Source organism: Amphibalanus amphitrite, unplaced genomic scaffold (assembly GCF_019059575.1).
Source record: "Amphibalanus amphitrite isolate SeventyFive unplaced genomic scaffold, NRLGWU_Aamphi_draft 000980F_arrow, whole genome shotgun sequence".
In the NCBI taxonomy this organism is placed as follows: Eukaryota; Metazoa; Arthropoda; class Thecostraca; order Balanomorpha; family Balanidae; genus Amphibalanus; species Amphibalanus amphitrite.
In genome coordinates, this window is record NW_024882474.1 from 182,174 (window position 1) to 201,902 (window position 19,729).

At 48.3% G+C, this 19,729-nt stretch overlaps 2 protein-coding genes across 3 annotated transcripts; both read right to left on the minus strand.

The window, feature by feature from the left end:
* Positions 1 to 1,116: 1,116 nt before the first annotated feature.
* LOC122368829 (mucin-5AC-like) lies at positions 1,117 to 6,361 on the minus strand. Of its 2 annotated transcripts, none has more exons than XM_043343091.1 (3): positions 6,272 to 6,361; positions 3,649 to 4,328; positions 1,117 to 2,184 (listed from the first exon to the last, which is right to left on the minus strand). In XM_043343091.1, the coding sequence occupies exons 2-3, from the start codon at positions 4,159 to 4,161 to the stop codon at positions 1,456 to 1,458; spliced, it is 1,242 nt and encodes a 413-aa protein (XP_043199026.1). In that variant the 5' UTR covers positions 4,162 to 4,328; positions 6,272 to 6,361; the 3' UTR covers positions 1,117 to 1,455. The 2 variants fall into 2 exon arrangements, with proteins under 2 accessions (XP_043199026.1, XP_043199027.1); XM_043343092.1 differs by having other exon boundaries at positions 3,649 to 4,393.
* Positions 6,362 to 10,349: 3,988 nt separating this feature from the next.
* LOC122368828 (proteoglycan 4-like) lies at positions 10,350 to 19,627 on the minus strand. Its single transcript, XM_043343089.1, has 2 exons — positions 18,901 to 19,627; positions 10,350 to 11,616 (listed from the first exon to the last, which is right to left on the minus strand). The coding sequence occupies exons 1-2, from the start codon at positions 19,429 to 19,431 to the stop codon at positions 10,624 to 10,626; spliced, it is 1,524 nt and encodes a 507-aa protein (XP_043199024.1). The 5' UTR covers positions 19,432 to 19,627; the 3' UTR covers positions 10,350 to 10,623.
* Between the last annotated feature and the right edge of the window lie 102 nt (positions 19,628 to 19,729).

A 19,729-nucleotide genomic window follows, 5' to 3' on the forward strand; every position in this document is an offset into this window, starting at 1 on the left:
CTTCAGCCTTCAATCACAGAGAAAGCACTGACATCCGCTAAACACTGATGACGGCTCACTTTCTGAATGTTGAGGGTTGAGGGTCTAACCGACGATCTAGCGATTCTCACGCCTACAGCGGCACCACTGACGCCTCCAATCACCTTCCATAATCCATTTGTCACGTGATACTGCGTATATTACATTAAAACGTACTGCATCGCCACATTCATGCCACCACTGGAGGTATGTGGCGGATACAGGAGAGAAGGAAACGATATTCGGCCTGTCTCTGTGAAATGGTCGCACTCTATGTGCAATGTGCATACATAGACAGAACTGTTTGGGCCGCCTGCTTGTCCATCGCTTTTGATAAGCGTTACATAATCCATCTGCGGAATGCCCAAGGACATCACCCGTGTCTGCGCAACTCAGATACCAATTCACCAAGGAGCATTCTACATAGTGATTTGCGTACTAGATGCTTTATATTAGATGGCAACGCGCTTCATGGATATCTTTTTGTCATGATTTAATCACAAAAATGGAAATAATATATTTACGTGTAATCAAACCATGGATGATAGCATGATCATTATTGATACGAGTAAAAACAGCTTTTATTTCTGTTCAACATCATTCACAGCACTTCCAGTCACCAATTGAATTAGCCGCGTATCCAACTGTACTAAACAATTTAACTGCACTAACAATCTAACAAAACGCATCTTGAACTGTACTAATCAACGTGCAAATAACTAACTAGTTAATAGCATAGCACGACACACTGAGATTCAATACGTTTCGAAGTAATGACAAGCATATGCTGCCTTTCTCTATCGGTGCTTCATACAATCATTCCTCATAGCTCTTATATCTAACCATATCTTACGCATGGGAATGACGTGGTTTCAACAAACAATAATCTTTCCCTTAGATAGTGTCTTTAAGACATCCCTAAGCATGTCAGTTTGCACAAGAGGCCGACAATATTCCACTGGCATGAACAGTGAATGCTGAGCAGCACCTATGACCTATGTTCACATATACGTCCTTAAGAAAGCAATTGCTGCTGGCGTTGGGCAGCAGCCAAGTAATCAAGCCTTGCCCTTAATTAACCCTGACTTTAAACCGAAATTTGACCTTTTTTAGATGTAGTTTCAACTTCTTGCATAGATCATACATAACGTAAGCAGCGATTAGGAAAGCACATGCACTCATGACAATGTTGGGTAACATTAAAAAAAAAAATGGTATACCTAATGAGGCAGACACATAGTTTTCCAGGTACACTGACGCGCGTCGTTCGAAGCATTCAATCGTCCTAGCCGCTGTCACCCGCAGGGCCGCGACAGCGCTCAGCTTTGAACCCATTGTCACTTTCAACTCCTTCCTACCTACCGCGGAGTCAAACCAGAGTCTGCGTAACTTCGCCCGTGCGGCGCCACAGGGCTCACCACTCGGTGCGGGGACGAGTCACATGCTGCGCAGCCACCCAAAGCGCGTGGCCAGTTTGCGCCACGGGTCGCCGACCAGGTAGTCGTACCAGCCGCTGCTGGCGCTGCTGGCGCTCTCGATACTCGCGCTGCCGCTGCTGTTCGCGGTGAACACGCTGTAGTCGTTGCTGGCGGTGCACAGCCAGGCGCGGCGGCGCCGGGCGGCGGCCACGCGCGGGCTCCTGAGGAGGGACAGCAGCAGCAGCAGGGCGACACTGGTGGTCAGCACGGCGCCGACACCCCACAGCAGGCCGCTCGGCGCCGCCGGTGAGGTCGGCGGCAGCGGCGGCGGCGGCGGCGGCCGCGGGCTGGTGCTAGAAGGCTCGGCAGAAGTAGTTGGCTCTGTGGTAGTGATTGGCTCAGTGGTTGTGGTTGACTCCGTAGTTGTGGTCGTAGTTAGTTCGGTGGTGGTCGTGGTAAGCTCGGTGGTAGTCGTAGTCGGCTCAATGGTGGTGGTAGTTGGCTCACTGGTGGTCGTAGTTAGCTCCGTGGTTGTAGTTAGCTCCGTGGTTGTAGTTAGCTCAGTGGTAGTCGTCGTAGGCTCGGTGGTTGTAGTCGTCATTGCGGTTGTAGTGATGTTCGGGTCGCACGGTGCGATGTTTTTGCAGTAATGACTCGGTTGGATGGTCTTTGGGCCACACAGCTGAATGTCGTCAACTGCTATAATGCTGGTCGTTTCGTTTGCAGCGCCCTCGCCGTGAATAAGGATCTGAAACAGAGACCGGAGTAGTCAACTACATTTTTGTCTTTCATCTGATCATACCGCATTAGGGAATGCAGCTTTTTTAATCTCTGTGGAATATTTAACCCGCGCCCCGCGGGGGGGGGGCAGAATCTGCCCCTCCGGTTTTTCGCCAATAACTTCTAAACGCGTTACGCCAGCGACGTCAAAGTTTCAGTATCTTATCATACATCAATTTGACACGTTCCCTGAAAATGTGAGTGAAATCCGTCGGAAATTTTTTGAGAAATTGACGTTTTTGCGACGTCATGTTCGCCATTTTTGCCTAAAAAACGGCAAAATTTCAAATGCCGCTAACATCTTCATTTTTAAAGGAATCAAGACGTAACAAAAAAGGTTATACGTGATTTTACTCTATCTATCAAATGGAAAATTTTGGATTTTGGCCCATTTTTTCCAAAAAAAAAACTGACTTTTTGGGAAAATAATTATAAAATCCAAAATTTTAAGTGTATCGAAAAATATATGTCAGAGAAGTGGTCTATGTGCACCTACATACCAAATTTTAGAAGAATCGGTTCAAAAATGTGAGAGTTATTCAAAATTTTATGACGCCACGGCAAACAAAAATTTTGGAAAATGACTTTTTTAGGAAGTTCTAGACCTCGTATGGAAACAAAAATAGCACCATTCGATTTGCCGTGAAAAACTGCATCAGATAGACACCTTTTTAGGCCTTAACAACCAACTTCAAAATTTGACCTCACGACCTGACCTTGACCTGACCTCGACCTGAAATTCATCCAGAGGTGGTCCATATCACTTATTGAGTGTGCCTATTGAATTCTATGAGTAAAATGACCCATAAAACATGTGTCGCACATGCCTTTTTCTATATTTTGTTTTTGGTGACCTGACCTGACCTGACCTGACCTGACCTTGAACTTGACCGTAGAATGACATTGTATGCAACGAATATTATCTCGGTAGTCTAAGAACACGTTTTGGGCAATCAGTCTCAGTCCATTCTCCGGCAACTACGGTGCAAGGCCGATACTGTAAAAACTTGCATTTTATACCCTTGACCTGACCTTGACCTGACCTCTGACCTACTAAGCAAAAATAAAAATTGGGCTCTTTAGATCCGCCTTGTTGAGAGCTTTCGATTGCCGTTTTCCCCGTCTTTCTACGACCATCGGTTCGGAAGTTAGACAGGGGGGGGGGCAGAATCTGCCCCCCCCCCAGCAGGGCGCGTATGGCTGAATAGCCCAGCGGGGCGCGGGTTAAATTATAATCCGTTGCAGCGTTATAATCATCAAATATCGAGTTTGATCACAACACATCGAGTATGATGGAGGGGTCCTATTGAGTAAAGTAAAATAAAAATGTCGTCAAAAGGCCAATACGGGCGAAGATTAAACCACCCCACCAGTGAGGGGGGGGGGGGGGGGTTGAGCGCTGCTCTCGTGCCCATGCCCGTCTGTAACTCACCTGTCCCATCGTTCCAGAAGAGCTAATATCTACCTCGGCTTTCTTCCATTCAGGGCCGGTGATGGTGGACATGACACTGAACAGTGATATGTTGTGATTTTCATCGTATTTTAGTGTTACTTTGATATGGCCAGACCCATCATATTCTGAACCAGCCAAATAGCTAAATGTCAAAGTTGAGCCTTCTGGAAAGCTGTATTTCTCTTTTGTGATCATATCCGCTCCCATGTACCACTCGCCCTCATCTGGTTTTAGGTACAATATTTGTTCACCGCTGTTTAGTGGAGGAGGAACGTTTTCAACCTCTTTATAGTTAGCAGGTGTCCACACACCTGACCACGTATGTGGGCCTTCTTGTACAGTCCAAAATTCTCCCCATCCATTTTCAAAGTCTTCGCAGTATTCCCCGGACGACTGCTCATCGGTGGAGCTCATCACCAGCACCGACAGAGACAGCAGCAGCAGCAGCCGCAGCAGCAGCAGCAGCAGGGCTCCGCCTCGGACGGACCGCATGTTCACGGCGTGCGCCACCCTCGACCCCCGGCAGCGGCCTCACGGCCTGGACTTCCAGCAGTTACTATGGCCTCGTGTCGGCTGGATCAGTTCTCTTCAGACAGACCCTCTGGCTTGCCGCCGCTCACTACCTCCCACTTCTACCGACACCTGACCTTCGTCCGTGCCTGGACACAGGTGGGGCATTCCACGTCAAATCAAACACCGAAATCCGTCATCCCCCTCGATTTTTCTGAAAATTTGTAGGCAGACTGGGCATGGTTCAAAACTGAGTTACGTATAATATTTTCGAAATTTGATAAAGTATCGCTGAGATATAGGTCATCGAATATAGCCAAAAATGCCACACATCAATTTTTTAAATGTCTATAACTCTGGTTCCTTTTCTGGTATCAAAATGATATTAACAGGGTCTTGTAGGCAATTGATAAGGCTTTGATTTTTAATTATAAAATGAAATTGAAGTGACCTTGAAATGCATTTGACCTTGAATTAAAACAGAAAAATTTAAATAGCAAAAAACACGTCACCTTCGATTCGGGTAATTTTTACATATTATGTCCGTCACAATGTTCCTAACCATCTGTGAAAAAATTGGAGTGGGCCATTCATAACTCTCGCGGCAAACGCCGTTTTCATGCATCAACATCACGCAACCGCGCGTGACCTTGAAAGACAGAGTCAAGCGCAAGACATGCTTGCTTGTGTACACTTTCTGAAATGAATGATTGCTGATTAGTGATATCCCAAACTCTGCGAGAATGGAAGTACATAGTCATCGTAGTCAAGCATTCAAGTTCCATAGTAAAAGTGTCTCAGGCAAACGGTATTTTGCGGTGAATTTTGAGCCGTGTGGAAATGCATCATGAAGCCAAAATTCAACGAAAACATTATCACGCAACGATATCTTCACGTCTTTTTATCTTCACTATACGAAAGAATATACATTTTTGAGTATGTATGGGGAATTTCTAGTTAATCCAATGATAAACATGGCAGTTAGAGACCTGCTAAGAGTAACATGTCGCCGGCTGAGGCGGGATCGGCCGACGCGGGAAACGCAGCAATCACATTTTTGTGTTTACACGTTCATATTTCAATTGTTTACCAACCGATTTTCAAAATTCTTACACCATAAAACTGCCTGTACATTTCTTAGTCTTCTCACAAAATTTGACGCGAATCGAACGTAATCAGCGGTAAGGAGCGCGATGTAAAGTTCCGTTCCGTCCCGGCACAGTCTACAATTCAGGCGGCGCGGCGGCTAGCGGTCGGCGCCGGCTGCCGAGTCGCCGCGGCGACAGGATGTTCAGTTTACACCGCTATTACTAGACCAGTTGTGAACCGATTTTCTTCTTGCTTGCACGATGAGATGTGCAATTCAATTTTGGACAGGTAGCTATAATTAATTTCGCATTAATACTATGAGATATTGGCGAAAAACAGGAGAGTTGGGGCGAAATTCACTCTTCCCCCTCCACTGCGCGTGCTAACATACGTTTGCATATGTGCCATTTTCTTCAAAACTTATGAATGGCCCACTCTAATTTTTTCACAGGTTGTTAAGAATATGGTAGGCAATAAAATATATGAAAATGAGCCAAATCGAAGGTGACGTGTTTTTTGCTATTTCAATTTTTGTGCTTAAGAACAGAGTTAAGCAAATTTCAAGGTCATATATTTAAGTAGGTGCAATTCTAAACAAATGCTTAAGAAATTACCTAAACAGTAAGGTTTATTTCATTCAAATCAAACTAGTACAACCAAAGTTATGGTCGTTCAAAAATATAAAGATGCAACATTTTGTAAAAATTCGATGCCCTATATTTAGAAGACCTGTGGTCAGAATGTGCAAAAAACATCAATGTAATGTTCGGGGCGACACAGGAACTCGCTCACAAATTTATAATGAAATCGCTGATGGTAAGGTGCAAAATAGCCGATTTTTGTTCGATTTGACGTGGAATGCCCCAGGTGCCTGTCTCCACCAGGAGCTTCTGAGTGTACTGGAGCGGTTCACCAGCGATCCACCCCAGTACACGCCTCTGTCCTAGAAGCCCCAGCCCATCCACAGAACGTCTCCCTTTACTCCGCTGACGGCGCACTCGACCATCACTCGTCCGGTCCGGTTTTCCTGACTGCTTCTGAATCTTCGCAACACCGCGCGCCACCGTCCGTGCAACACCACACACCCGAAACTGCCCAGTAGTCGACGGGCGCCGGCATAGGCTCAATTTTCCGATAATCGCTTCTAGATAGAGAGGCTCCGGTCTCCCGCAGAGAAAGACTCCTGTTGACCGCTCACTTGTCAGTCAAGTCGTGTCAAGCAGTTGCTATTTGTGTTCGGAAACTAATCCGGACCGGTCAAGTGTCTAACCTCGATCATTGGGGACGGGCAGATTGCAAGATACGTCAGTAGCTGAAACTCAAATATTGATAATGAAAGGGTACCTACTTGGCAACGTCTGAATCAATGACATATTGCTATGCCCTTACAACAGTACCTAAAACTGTAGTGAACGTCAGCCTCGAGAGCATTAATTTGAAAATGAAATATTAAAAATGAAAAATATCCTATTTATCAGTTTGACTCAACTGAGAACTTGCTTTAGGTATCGCTTACCTTATTGCTTTATTTGTATCGTTTGCTCACGGGCAACCAACGCACAGGTCATCGCATTTCTGTGGGTTGAGAGTTCCACTAATAGGAGCGGTTGTTTTATGGATCGCTGTCTTTGATATATACATATAATCTTAGGTAATGAATTTCGTTTCATAATCATGGCAGTGTTATTAGTCCAAAGGTAAGAAATATTCACGGCCTGTATTGCAAATTATTTGCATTGAAAGTTGGGAAGAATAAACATCAAACCGTAGTCGTGAGTTTGTGGTCAGTGATAAGCGCAGGTTTTGCCGTCAGACAACAGTTCGGATGAGAAACGGTGCAGCTTCTTTCGGCATATAAGACCGGCTCCGTTTCAGATACCGACGTCGTCTCCACGGCGACCGGTCTATAACGCACGGCCTCCGGGCTCGGCACTCGCTGCTGCTGTGCTGGCCCGACCAGTCGGCTGCTGACCGCGGCGACTCACGGCCGCGGCGCTCGTGCTATAGGTGCATCAGTAGGGGGAGGGGCTACTCCTGCTGGTGTGGTAAGTCGGCCGCTGACCGCGGCGACTCACGGCCGCGGGACTCGGGGCTCGCGCTAGGTGCTGCTGCTGCTGGTCCGGTCAGTGGGATGGTGACCGCAGCACGACTCACACTGCCAGTGGATGGGATTGGCAGCACTGCCAGTGAGACAGTAAAAATGTGCACGAAGGCGCAGCAGAGGAAGTAGTCAGCTTTCAGCAGGCCGGGATTCAGCTGTCAGAAGATAAGAACAACAATTGGAAGTGAAATCAGCGAGCATGACCTTGTCCATCTATCAGAAAGGCTACAGGCAATGCAAACAACAGTCAGCATGATCAGCAGTCAAAGTTTAGGTGCCAGCCGGATCACGGATGGGCAGGAGTCAAAGTAAAGTGATTAGTTTGGAGTCAGTCAACTAGTTAGCAATCAGTTCAAGGACAGTGAGTTCAGTCAGCAATCAGTTCAGACTTCAGTCATCAATCAGTTTAGTCAGTGTCATTATCCTGCACGGTTGACTAACACAAACTATCGACAGTGCCATCAGATCAATAGTCAGCAAAACGGTCGACAATAACTACTCAGGAAAGGTAAAGCGCTGCGGACAGTCTCACACCGTGTTGCATTATGAGTGACTAGCTTCACCTCGAGTCCGGCACCGGGGACGATGAAGGATGCGACGATGGAGGGGACGGTGACGGATACGATGCTGGAGACGGTGACGGAGACGACGCCGGAGACGGTGACGGGGGAGGAGACGGTGGACCTGGGCGCGTCGCTGGGCGCCGGGTACCAGCTGGGGTTCCTGCTGCTGGCCGCGGCCGCGGCTGTGCCCCCGGTGCGGCTGGTGCGCGCTCTGCGGGCCGTCGGCCGACCCCTCTCTGCCGTCGACGAGACGCTGCTGACTCGCGCGCTGCTCACCTGCGTGACAGCACCACTCTACAACGGCTGTCTGCTGCTGGTGAGCGGCGCCCACTCCTGGGGGACGCCGACCGCGCTGCGCACCGCCGCCTGCTGGCTCTACAGCCTGGTGATCGTAGACGGCGTGGGCCTGGTGTCGGCCGCCAACTGCGTCATCAGCCTGAGCCGGCTGCAGCAGGTGGTGGTGGCCACCCGCTGGCCGGCGCTGGCGCCGCTGCTGACCCAGCGCCGGCTGCGCTGGCAGAACCGGCTGCTGCTGGCCGCGCTGCTGGTCACCTTCTCGGCGCTGCCGGCGCTCGGCCTGCAGCCGACCGTGTTCTTCTGGTGCGCGGGCCGGCCGCTGCCGCGCCACCGGCCGCCCGTGCTGGTGCTGTTCGCCGTCAACAGCGCCATCAACTGCACCACGTTCGCGGCGTGCGCGTGGCTGCTGCGCGCCAGCAGCGGCCTGCCGGACACAGCGCGGCCGCGCAACTTTGTGTCGGCGCACGGCTGGGCGCAGCACTGCCTGGTGCTGGTGGTGACCAGCACGCTGCTGGTGCCCGGCAACATCGGTCAGCTGGCGCCGCAGCCGCGCATCTTCCTGAACCACGCGCTGGTGACGTTCATCTACAGCGTGCTGGACTCGTGCCTGCTGCTGACACTGGCCGGCCGCTGGCGAGGACAGGCCGCCCGCTGTCGGCGGCGACAGGCGCGCACACGCTCCCCCAGGGTCATACCCACCATCAAACTTCACTTGATTTGACTGGGACCACCGCTATACGGGAAGGTGGAAGCCAATGCCGGGAGAGATGAACTAAACACAAACTGTGCGATTTTTATTCGCTAGCGCGTCGTCGTCGTTCTATGTTAGCGTGTTTTCGAATGAGTGCGTTCAAAGTGTGTTTGTAGACCTATGAAACGTTGAGAATACGTAAGTGCTTTTTAATGTGCATTGTGTATTGGCAGCCCTCCTGCGATCAAATCAATGTTTGCTGTGACGATACATATCGAAAATCGGCCATGACAAGGCTTTACTTCAGCTCGCTCATTTGCTACAATCTAAAGCGGCTCATGTGGAAAACTCGCTCACATTTTTCTCTATAGGTAAAACCGAAGCCGAAACCATCAAGCCACCTTACTCTCTATCAACAATTAACGCCTGTAATAACATTCAGATCATTCACATATAGGTGCGGCTCTCGCGAGATTGCGGTAGGTTTTACCCTTTTACATTTGCGGTTATATCTAAAAAAAACTAGATCTACGATGAAGCCATCATGGCAGGCTTGTGAACGAGCAAGTCTATCGCATCTTCAACACTCAAAAGTTTAAGACGACCATTGACCAATATAGAGCCTGAAGTATACTAAATTTCATAGGTGCAAAACCTGCCGCTAAAACCCGCGAGACCTGTACCTATATGCAAGGACGTTGCACTAAAAACCCTTGTTCCGTAATCGGCTTCCAAAAGACTTTATTTTGAACGGCATAAAAGCGCATGGATCGGAAGGAATAACCAACAGGCTGTTCACTCAAAATCTCACGGCCGAATTCACTTAAATCGTCCGCATCGAAACGCATGAAACAAATGGAGCTGGCATCGAAAGAACCTAGGGGCTAAGACGCCTGAAACAAATGAAACTGACATTGGTAGAGCCTGGATACCTAGATGATGCAGTAGACTGGATCTACAAGCAAAAAAGGGGCAAAAAACTGTAGAGGGTGGGGCGAACTAAGCAAAGGCTAACTAAACAATAAAATGCATGTAATAACCAGTCGTTTTTTACAAGACAAGCTTCAATGAGCTGAGTTGATTCGGTAAAGGACTTAAGCGCATAATAGCCGCAAGATACCTACTGGTACTGTAGGTACGTACTGCCGCTAGACAATCGAACTAAAGGTAAAACACAACACATTCTGCTACTGGAAGCAATATTGCCGCTTTCAAGCCACTTGCATTAGCAGTTCACATAGCTTACCCTGTCATTTCACTTCCGCGCACAAACATAGAATATCAAAGGAGCATCGTACACACAATATCGAAGCATCAGCACTGTCACATTCACCACTTGTCCTTACACTACCACATTGTCCTTACCCATCACAATTATGACTATTTAGTTACATGGACAATGTAGGTGGTGGCCGTTCCTATAGCTACACGCCATATGTGGAAGGCTTTTGATGTCAACACATACAATACAATGCACACTTACATATGTTCCTTAGTCCCTCCGTGTCGTTTACCTTTATGACCATATGACCACAAAACATCTCCGAGCAGGCAGGGATTATGTTTGAACGCTGACGCTGTCCGGCCGTGAAATTAAGCGTACGATCAATGCGTGTTTCTGTTGTGCACTGTGCACTACGCACCCAGTGCACTGCGCAATGCGCACGAAGATCATGTCAGGTCATGTCAGACTCTCCATCGGATCACTTCAAACCTTTCATCAGGTCCGCCAGCCGTGTCTTCGCGTGCCTCCACCTGTCTTTGGAGATGTAGTCGTACCAGCCGCTGGTGTCGCTACTGCTGGTGCTGCCGCGGTCCTGGTGCTGCACCAGCACCAGCCGTTCGTCCCGCCGCTGCCGCTGCCGCACCAATGCCAGCACCAGCGCCAGCGCCGTGGAGGCGCCCAGCACCACAAACACCACCCAGAGGAGCGCGCTGGAGCCGTACCGGCGGTCGTCGCCGCGGCCCGGCCCGGCCGTCGGCTCTGGGGCGCCCGTGGGGGTGCCCGTGGGGGCGTCCGTGGGGGCGTCCGTGGGGGCGTCCGTGGGGGCGCCCGTGGGCCCCGAAGGCGTGCTACCCGGCTCCGTTGAGCTCGACAGCTCTGTTGTCGATGTTCCGGGCGTGGATGGCATTGTTGATTGCGTTGTGGTTGGCTCCTTTGTGGTCGATTCAGTTGTGGTTGGTTCCATTGTGGTCGATTCAGTTGTGGTTGGTTCCATTGTGGTCGGTTCAGCTGTGGTCGGTTCAGTTGAACTTGGCTCAGTCGTTGTGGTCGGCTCAGTCGTGGTCGGCTCCGGTGTTGTTGTCGGCTCAGTTGTGGTCGGCTCCGGTGTTGTCGGCTCCGGTGTTGTGGTCAATTCAGTCGTGGTCGGCTCCGGTGTTGTGGTCGGCTCAGTTGTGGTCGGCTCAGTCGTTGTGGTCGGCTCAGTTGTGGTCGGCTCCGGTGTTGTCGGCTCCGGTGTTGTCGGCTCCGGTGTTGTGGTCGGTTCCGGTGTTGTGGTCAATTCAGTCGTGGTCGGCTCCGGTGTTGTAGTCGGCTCAGTTGTGGTCGGCTCAGTTGTGGTCGGCTCCGGTGTTGTTGTTGTTGTTGTTGTAACGCCGCACGTTTGGCTCAACTCGGTGGGGCCGTACACGGATACGTCGTCAATAGCGATGTTGTCCTTTGGACCCGTGGAGCATGCAGCGAAAAGCATGATCTGGAAAAAGCAATCCGCTTATGTGACACATATGGACATGACAAAAGCCGCGTTTACATAGGGCTAGTTGGGGCATTCCACGATAGATCGTAGTCGTACCAGGCCCGTCACCCTCATCTCTCAGATTTTAATGAAAATCCGTCCTAGAGGTAATCATAGGCTCCAAAGACGCCTGGCAAAATATCAGACTTCTCAGATCAAAACTTTTTGAGTTATATTGCATTACATTTTTTAACTTCGGTTTGTAACGGTGAGTTTGATGGCCTATAACTCAAAAACGGGTTAAAGGGACTATCCCACCTTTAACATGGGGTTTGAGTTGAGATAGCCAAGTTTGCGGCGAGGTTCAGAAACCACTATCTATCTAGGTTGCAACCCCCGCGGCCTCTTGGTGTTGAAGAAATTCGTTCCCTTCATTTGAAAATGGGCCTTGTAAGTACAAGGCCCTATCTTCAACATGGAGCGACCGTTAGTGTGACGTCACCTCGTTTAGTAATTCTGATTTAAATGGGTTTGTTCGTTGAAAAATCGCTCAAAACTTGGTCTGAACTTTGTTGTGGTGCCTACAGAGTAAAAAGAATCAGCTTTATGACAGTAATGTGGCCTGGGGAAGGAGGTAATTTTGGGCTGTGACGTCACATATTCGAAAGTTTGTGTTTGGAATATGGGAAGCCTAAGATGTTTAATGAAAAATAAATGCCAGAACCGTGTTCCTGGTCATCCAATCTATAAAGTCGGGCACAATTTAACTGGTTTTAACAACATTTTAGAAGGTGGGATAGTCCCTTTAACCCTCGCCGGACCTATTGGTTTTCTACATACGCGCCGGCCGAGGGGGGGGGGGGGGGGGCGGGTACGACCCCCCCTCGCCGTTTCGCCCCTGGTGGAGCTAGCGCGTCGCGGAAAAAACGAGCGTGTGCGCCGTTACGAGACGCAGAGATTGGTACCCGATTTTAAGGTCCTAGGTCAACCGGTGACCTCTGAGGTCAGGTCAAGTGCCCCAAGGTACGGTTCAGTTTTTGGTGAATAACTTCGCAAAAAACGGCCGCAGAGCGCCGATTTTGGCAGCATCGTGTTCATCTCGCTCAGGCGCGTCGAATGATATACTTTTTGTCCGGGTCAGGTCAACTTGGGGTGTTGACCTCAGGTCAAGGTCAGGTCAGCACCCCCAGGTCACGAAGCTGGTCGAAAGGGGTCATGTCGCATATCATTCGATTCGGCAGGTCTTCCTGAGTCCATTGGTGGCTTTCCCGACTCGCTAGCTCAATTTGATCAAGAGTTATTGACGAAAAACTAATATGACCTTGATGACGTCATAAATGACGTCACGCAAGGTCAACATTGCAAAAGTGACGCATCTAACCTTGCAAGGAGTGCATAAAGTCACGATTCTGTGTGCTTGAGATAGTTGGAGATCGTTCCCGGCGCCAGAATAGCAGTTTTCATTTTTCCCCATTGACTTATAATGGTGAGGTCACGAAAATGACCTGACCTCATATGACCTTTAGGAAAAATCCGAGATATACAAGTTGTGGGACTCATAATGGATACTAGATCCTGCAAGTTTCATTTCCCTGTGACATCTTCTCTGGCAGTGAGGGCGTTGCGAAGTTGCGACATCTGAAGACCGTGCAGAGGTTCACTTATGACGTCATAGGTCAGTGACCTGACCTGACCCAAAAATGCGGTTGGTGTCACAAGATGCGGCTTGGATCAAAGGTCAGGTATGCCAAGTTTCAGCTCTCTATCGCCAGCGTGTTCGGAGCTATCGCGAAAAAACCCTATGGGGGGGGGGGGCGGCACCCGCCCCCCCCCCCCTCGGCCGGCGAGGGTTAACCCGCGCGGGGCTGGGGTCTCCAGCCGAACGCGCGGGGCTGGGGGGGGGGGGGGTAAATTTTACCCCCCCTGTTATCTCCCGAACTAATGGTCCGATTTGGAAAATTCAAACGACAATCGAAAGCTCTCATCACGAACTACTAAAAACATGTACTTAATTTAAAGTTTGAGGTCAAGGTCAAGGTCAGGTCAAGGGTACAAATTGCAAGTTTCTACAGTATCGGCCTTGCACCGTAGTTGCCGAAGAATGGAGTCATGGACTGAGACTGATCGCCCAAAACGTGTTCTTAGGCTACCAAGACAATATTCGTTGCATACAATATCATTCAGAGGTCAAGGTCAAGGTCAGGTCAGGTCAGGTCAGGTCACCAAAAAACAAAATATAGAAAAGGGCATGTGCGACACATGTTTTATGGGTCATTTTACTCATAGAATTCAATAGGCACATTCAATAAGTGATATGGACCACCTCTGGATGAATTTCAGGTCGAGGTCAGGTCAAGGTCAGGTCAAGTGAGGTCAAATTTTGAAGTTGGCTGTTAAGGCCTAAAAAGGTGTCTATCTGATGCAGTTTTTCACGACGAATCGAATGGTGCTATTTTTGTTTCCGTACGAGGTCTAGAACTTCCAAAAAAGTCATTTTTCAAAAAAATTGTGTGTCGTGACGTCATACAATTTTGAATAACTCCCACATTTTTGAACCGATTCTTCTAAAATTTGGTATGTAGGTGTACATAGACCACTTCTCTGACATATATTCCGGTTTTTTTCGATAGACTCAAAATTTTGGATTTTATAATGATTTTCCCAAAAAAATCAGTTTTTTGAAAAAATTTAGGCCAAAATCCAAAATTTTCAAAAAACCGAGATAGCCATTTGATAGACAAAGTAAAATTACGTATAACCTTTTTTGTTACGTCTTGATTCCTTTAAAAATGAAGATGTTAGCGGCGTTTGAACTTTTGCCGTTTTTGAGGCGAAAATGGCGAACATGACGTCACTAAAACGTCAATTTCTCAAAAATTTTCCGACGGATTTCGCTCAAATTTTCAGGGAACGTGTCAAATTGATGTAAGAAAAGGTACTGAAAGTTTGGCGGCGCTGCGCGCCGCCGTTTTTGAGATATCGCAAAAATTCGCGAGGGGGGGTAAAATTTACCCCCCCCCAGCCCCGCGCGGGTTAAGCTACCAACAAACAGTAAACAACACTAAGCTTGCGATGAATAAAAAATTAATATTACCATTTAAAAATTCCAAAGAAAAATTTTTATTGTTGAGCATAAACCTTATTCTTTTTTCATTTGCCTCCAATGACCTTTGGGACCAAAATTTTTCAAATTTTTATTTTTTTCAAAATAAACTTCATGTCATTGCAAATCGACATGCAAAAAAATTAAAAAGGTGTTCTTTCTATAGATAAAATCCTCATTTTCCCGCAAACAAAATGGGTTTCGGAGGGGTTGATACGACCCCAGCACGCCGTTTCGCTTCTAATAGAGCTAGAGCCTCGCGGAAAAAACGAGCGTGTGTGCCGCAACAAGTCGCAACGATTGGTACCTGATTTTAAGGTCTCAATTTAACCGGTAGCGTCTGAGGTCAGGTCAAGTGACTGATATTACGGGTTCGGTTTTTAGTAAACAACTTCGCAAAAAATGGCCGCAGAGCAGCGATTTTGGCATCATTGTGTTTGCCTAGCTCAGGTGCATCGAATGGTATTTTTTTTTTGCTAGGGTGAGGTCAACTTAAGTAGTTGACCTCGGATCAAGGTCAGGTCAGAGCCTCTCAGGTCACGAAGCTGGGTAAAGGGTATCATATGGCATATCATTCGATTCGGAAGGTCTTCCCGAGTCCATTGGTGGCTTTCCCGACTCTCTAGCTCTATTTGATCGGGAGTTATTGACGAAAAACTCGTTCGACCCTAGTGACGTCATAAATGACGTCACGCAAGGTTACCAATGCAAAAGAAAAGCATTGGACTTTGCAAGAAGTGCATGAAATCACGATACCATGTACGTGGGCCCGCTCATACTGAAATTTTTCCGTTATATTAAGAAAAGACTTCGCTTCGCTCGCTGCGCTCGCTCGCTCGTAACCAGTTTGGAGATCAAAAAGATGCTACATTAAAAAAATATTTTGAATTGCATCGCATAAGTATTTCATTTTTGCATTGATAACATGGTGGCAAAGTCACCCCATGTGGCCTGCAATTCACTTGGAAAAATCGCCACCAAAAATTTCGGCTAAATGAAGTGACAAATGCCAGTTTTGTTGGATATGCCAACTTAACAGCCTTGTCATGATCAACCATACCATGTTTCAGCATCGCAGTTGGTCTAGAACATTGTTAGATGACAGAAAGTTCGGACCTCTTCAAATTTGACCATTTCAATGACTCCAATAAAATGGAGCCCAGTTAGGTATTTAGTGGTAACTTATCTCTCATTGTTGGTTATATTGGAAGGCCCATCAATTATCTTTCATTTGTGCATAAAAATTATTACATTCTTTGTAAAATATCACTGGAGATCTCCCTAAAGCATTTTTTTGAGAAGCATGGCAAATTCACCCCGCAAGGCAAAGTCACCCCCGTTTACGGTATTTGCGAAAACCGCAGGGGAGGGGAGGGGTGTGTTGAAAAAGCTCCCATCCCCCCCCCCCCCCCAGCAGGACGTGGGTTAAATTTTTAGACGTGACAGCTCTTGTCGCATAACCTTTTTTGTTATAAAATGGCAGAACATGACGTCACTCTGACGTCATTTTTGATCAACCTACTACAGCCTCTCAAAAGATTTTGGCCAATAAATTGTAAAATGAATGCCTGAAGGAGTGCCAAAAGTTTGGTGACAATATCTGCAAAACATTGGAAGATATCGACGGAAAATGATACGGAGGCCGCTTCGCCCTTCCCCCTCAGGCTGCGCGGGTTAACCCTCGCCAGGCGAGGGCCTTTTCCATAACACGGACGGCGAGGGGGGGGGGGGGGGTGGTACGACCCTCCTCGCGATTGGCTCCTATGGCAATTACAAACGCCAAATTTACAGGGTAGGTGGGTCCATAGGAGATCTCGCCCCTGTGAAAGTTTGGTGACTCCAAGTCAATATTTAGGGGGAGGGGGGTTGGGGGTATGAGTGCAAAAAAATTTCTGAAACATGTTAAAAGTTTTTCGCTTATAACTTTTTACCTAGTGAAGATAGAGCAAAAATAAAAGCACCAGTGAACTCAGGACGTCCGTGCGCATCGAATGATATACTTTGTTACCAATTTTAGTGAACTCTGGAATTCAGTTGCCGCTAACCCAGCCAGCAATTCGCTTGGGCTGAACTGTGGCAAGCGTCGGGCAGCTTGGGCTTAGCTTGGGTTTGCCCACTTTGATCAAAACCAATGTATTTTTTACTAGGGCTGAGCTGGGGCATGCCGCAGCTATGCCCACGTGCGGATAGCAGTAGCTCAGCCCGACATCTGCCCGCGCATCCAAAACAGGCTTAACTTGGGCGGAGCGCGGGCTGATCAAGCTGGCTGTGTCCTTCGGCTAACTGGAGTAAAGCCGGAGCTTAGCCATACTTGTTCGGCTGTTCGCGCATGCGCAGTTCTGCGCCAATCATGTGCAGCGTTTGTGACAGTCTGTGCGCTGTGCGACGAAACGACACACCGGTGTTGGGGCATTTGGTGGTTGATGTTTGGGCGCGTGTGACAGCGCGAAGAAGGGATAGTGCTCACTGCTCTTATCAAGTGGACTGGCATGGAGTTTTACGGTAGGTAAGTGTATTGAATGGTGCGCTTGATCGTATGTAAACGTCATGATTTTGACTGAGTTTGACGCCATCAAACATGAAGCTGAATAGCTGTTCAGCCTGGCGACTTATACCTACCCTCGCTCAGAAAAGCTGCATTCCGTGCCTTTATATCTTTGTGAAATACCAGCACTTCTGACCCAGGAAAATGAAATACAAAACACAAATATTTATCTACATATCACCGAGCACGCTCATTCTCTGTCCGCATTTAAAATCAAATGAACATTTTATACGGATCAATGCGAAGTGTTTTTACAGTATTAATGCATCAATAAGTTATTTTTCAAGCAAACATGCAATGTAAATTAAACCAATTAATCTCTTTTTCAGGAACGTACCATAAGAGCAAATGGTTCCAAAAAAATGGAATAGTTATACAAACCAGGACCGGGTGGACGCCGCAGTTGCCCTCGCCAAGTGGTTTAGCGGAAACTGCCTGCTTATAATTAAGTAGGTATACCTACATATACGGAAACTGCGCCGAAAGCTGACCGACCACCTACTGCAGATGTGTGTGTGTGGAGGAGCCAGACGCCTCCAAAGCTCCCATTCACCAGAGTGAAGTTCCTTATAAACGATTGTTTGCTTATTGATTTATGTCTTATGAGCGATTACTTGCTGTCCTTACTTTATGCTTTCAGTTGAGTGTTTAACCAAGTATTATGAACGGGGAGGGAGGCTAGCGGGCCTTGTGATTGTTTTATAGTTTTGATGGCGTTTTTCATGACTCATGCCATATTACTGCTGCAGTTTGCAGTCCACTGTTTCATGTATTTGTGTTTCATTTGACGTGTCTGTAGTCGTATGAAATATACATTCAATCAAAGTCAACCACTACTTTCCTTTTGCAATGCTCGAGCCTCGATGACCGGTTAACAGAGCATATGAGTGACCGTAACAATTTTAAAATATGCATTGAAACCGCACAACCTGCTGAAAGTGCATTGGCTGCTCCTTGCTACTTGATCCAGTGTGAAGCAAAAGCAAGATGAAGTCAAGTCGAGACTTGAGAAAACAGGAGCCATCACTCGAGCCGAACCCGAGCAAAGCCACAGCAGTTTGCAATGTATAAACCCCATTCACTTCTATGGCTTAAGTCGGGATAGACAGAGCACACAGAGTGGGCTTGCCGGAGTTCAGCCCGCTCGGGCCCAGAGTAATCTCCATTATCTAAATGGATTCACTGCTCGGGCTTAAATCGGGCTATCGCCAATCGTCGCTCAACTAGGGTTAAACTACGGCTGTCCGGAGCTCGCAGAGCGGGCATACCTCCGGCAGAGCATGGGCTTTAGTCGGCGTATTTGTGTCATACGCCGACTTTAGCCCAAGCCCTAGCCGACTTTAGCCCGACTAAAAATCTCGGGCAATCCGCACTTGAGCCTGCTTGGGCCCGGATCAAAATTGCTGGCTGGGAAGCTAGTCCAATTTCCCCTGACCTTGTACCGGTTTTGCTGAACTGGTGACCTGACCTGAAAAGACTGGGACTTCAAATTTTCAGGAAAGGTGCGAAAATGTTGCCCCAGAGGGTATGCCAAATTTGGCGGCGCTACGCGCTGCCGTTTTTACGTTATTCGCGAAAAACCTTAGGGGGGTGCATCAACCCCCCTCGTCGGGCGAGGGTTAACAAACAGTGTAAACATTCTGGACAGACGTACCTTAAATTGTTCGGTGTCAGTAGGGATTGTGACGTTGACCTCTTTCCAGAAATCAACGGTCGGTCCGGACTCCTGTGTGAGGGAATAGAGAATATCTGGCTCTTCCATCGTACCAATTACTTTCTTCACTTCCAGCGTTCCTGATGCGGGGTATTGCGAACGGAGCCAGTAGCGAAAATAGATGCTTGAGCCGGCCGGAAAGTTGTATGCGTCTTTCATTACCAGTCGGGCGCTGCCATAGGTGCTTCCAGATTTAGGAGTTAGATAAACGATAGTGTCCCCGCTCGCAGGCTCGGGAAAGTCGGGAATGCTCTCCTTCAGCTCCTGGTAACTCGAAGGCTCCCAGGTTGCACCCAAGTCCAGTGGGCTCTGTCTCCAGAAGTCACCCAGATCACCGCCCTCAAAGTCCTCGCAGTATTCTCCACCGTGAACAGTTGTCACCACAAACGCCAGCACCAGCAGCAGCAGCAGCAGCAACCAGACCGAGCCGAGGAACGACCGACACGACGGCCGGTCCCAGTTAGTCGCCATGACCTGAGGTGTGAGCGGGACACACAGTGGACTCGAGTGTCGTCCTGTACAGCTGCAACTTCAAGGTGAGACGAATACTCGGTTCGGGAATGCCGTGCCAAGTTCGTCGGCGGGGTAGGACTGGGTCTGGTCGGCGCTAGGAGCTTCTGTACGAGAGGAGCAGAACGGAGGTTTTCGTTCCGAGCTCTGTCTTCAACGGCCCGCCAAACACTACTGGCCCTGCTGTTGGTTCCGCGGTGGTTGGTCTCACGTCTCCTATTCGCGATAACAGAGATTTATGCACGATATCTGGGAAAGC

Bases quoted from the DNA above. Each gene is read 5' to 3' on its own strand.
- LOC122368829 (XM_043343091.1), bottom strand. From the start codon at position 4,161: ATGCGGTCCGTCCGAGGCGGAGCCCTGCTGCTGCTGCTGCTGCGGCTG. The intron at 2,185-3,648 runs GTGAGTTACAGA...TCTCTGTTTCAG, and splicing joins CTTCTGGAACGATGGGACAG to ATCCTTATTCACGGCGAGGG.
- LOC122368828 (XM_043343089.1), bottom strand. From the start codon at position 19,431: ATGGCGACTAACTGGGACCGGCCGTCGTGTCGGTCGTTCCTCGGCTCG. The intron at 11,617-18,900 runs GTACGTCTGTCC...TGCTTTTTCCAG, and splicing joins CTGACACCGAACAATTTAAG to ATCATGCTTTTCGCTGCATG.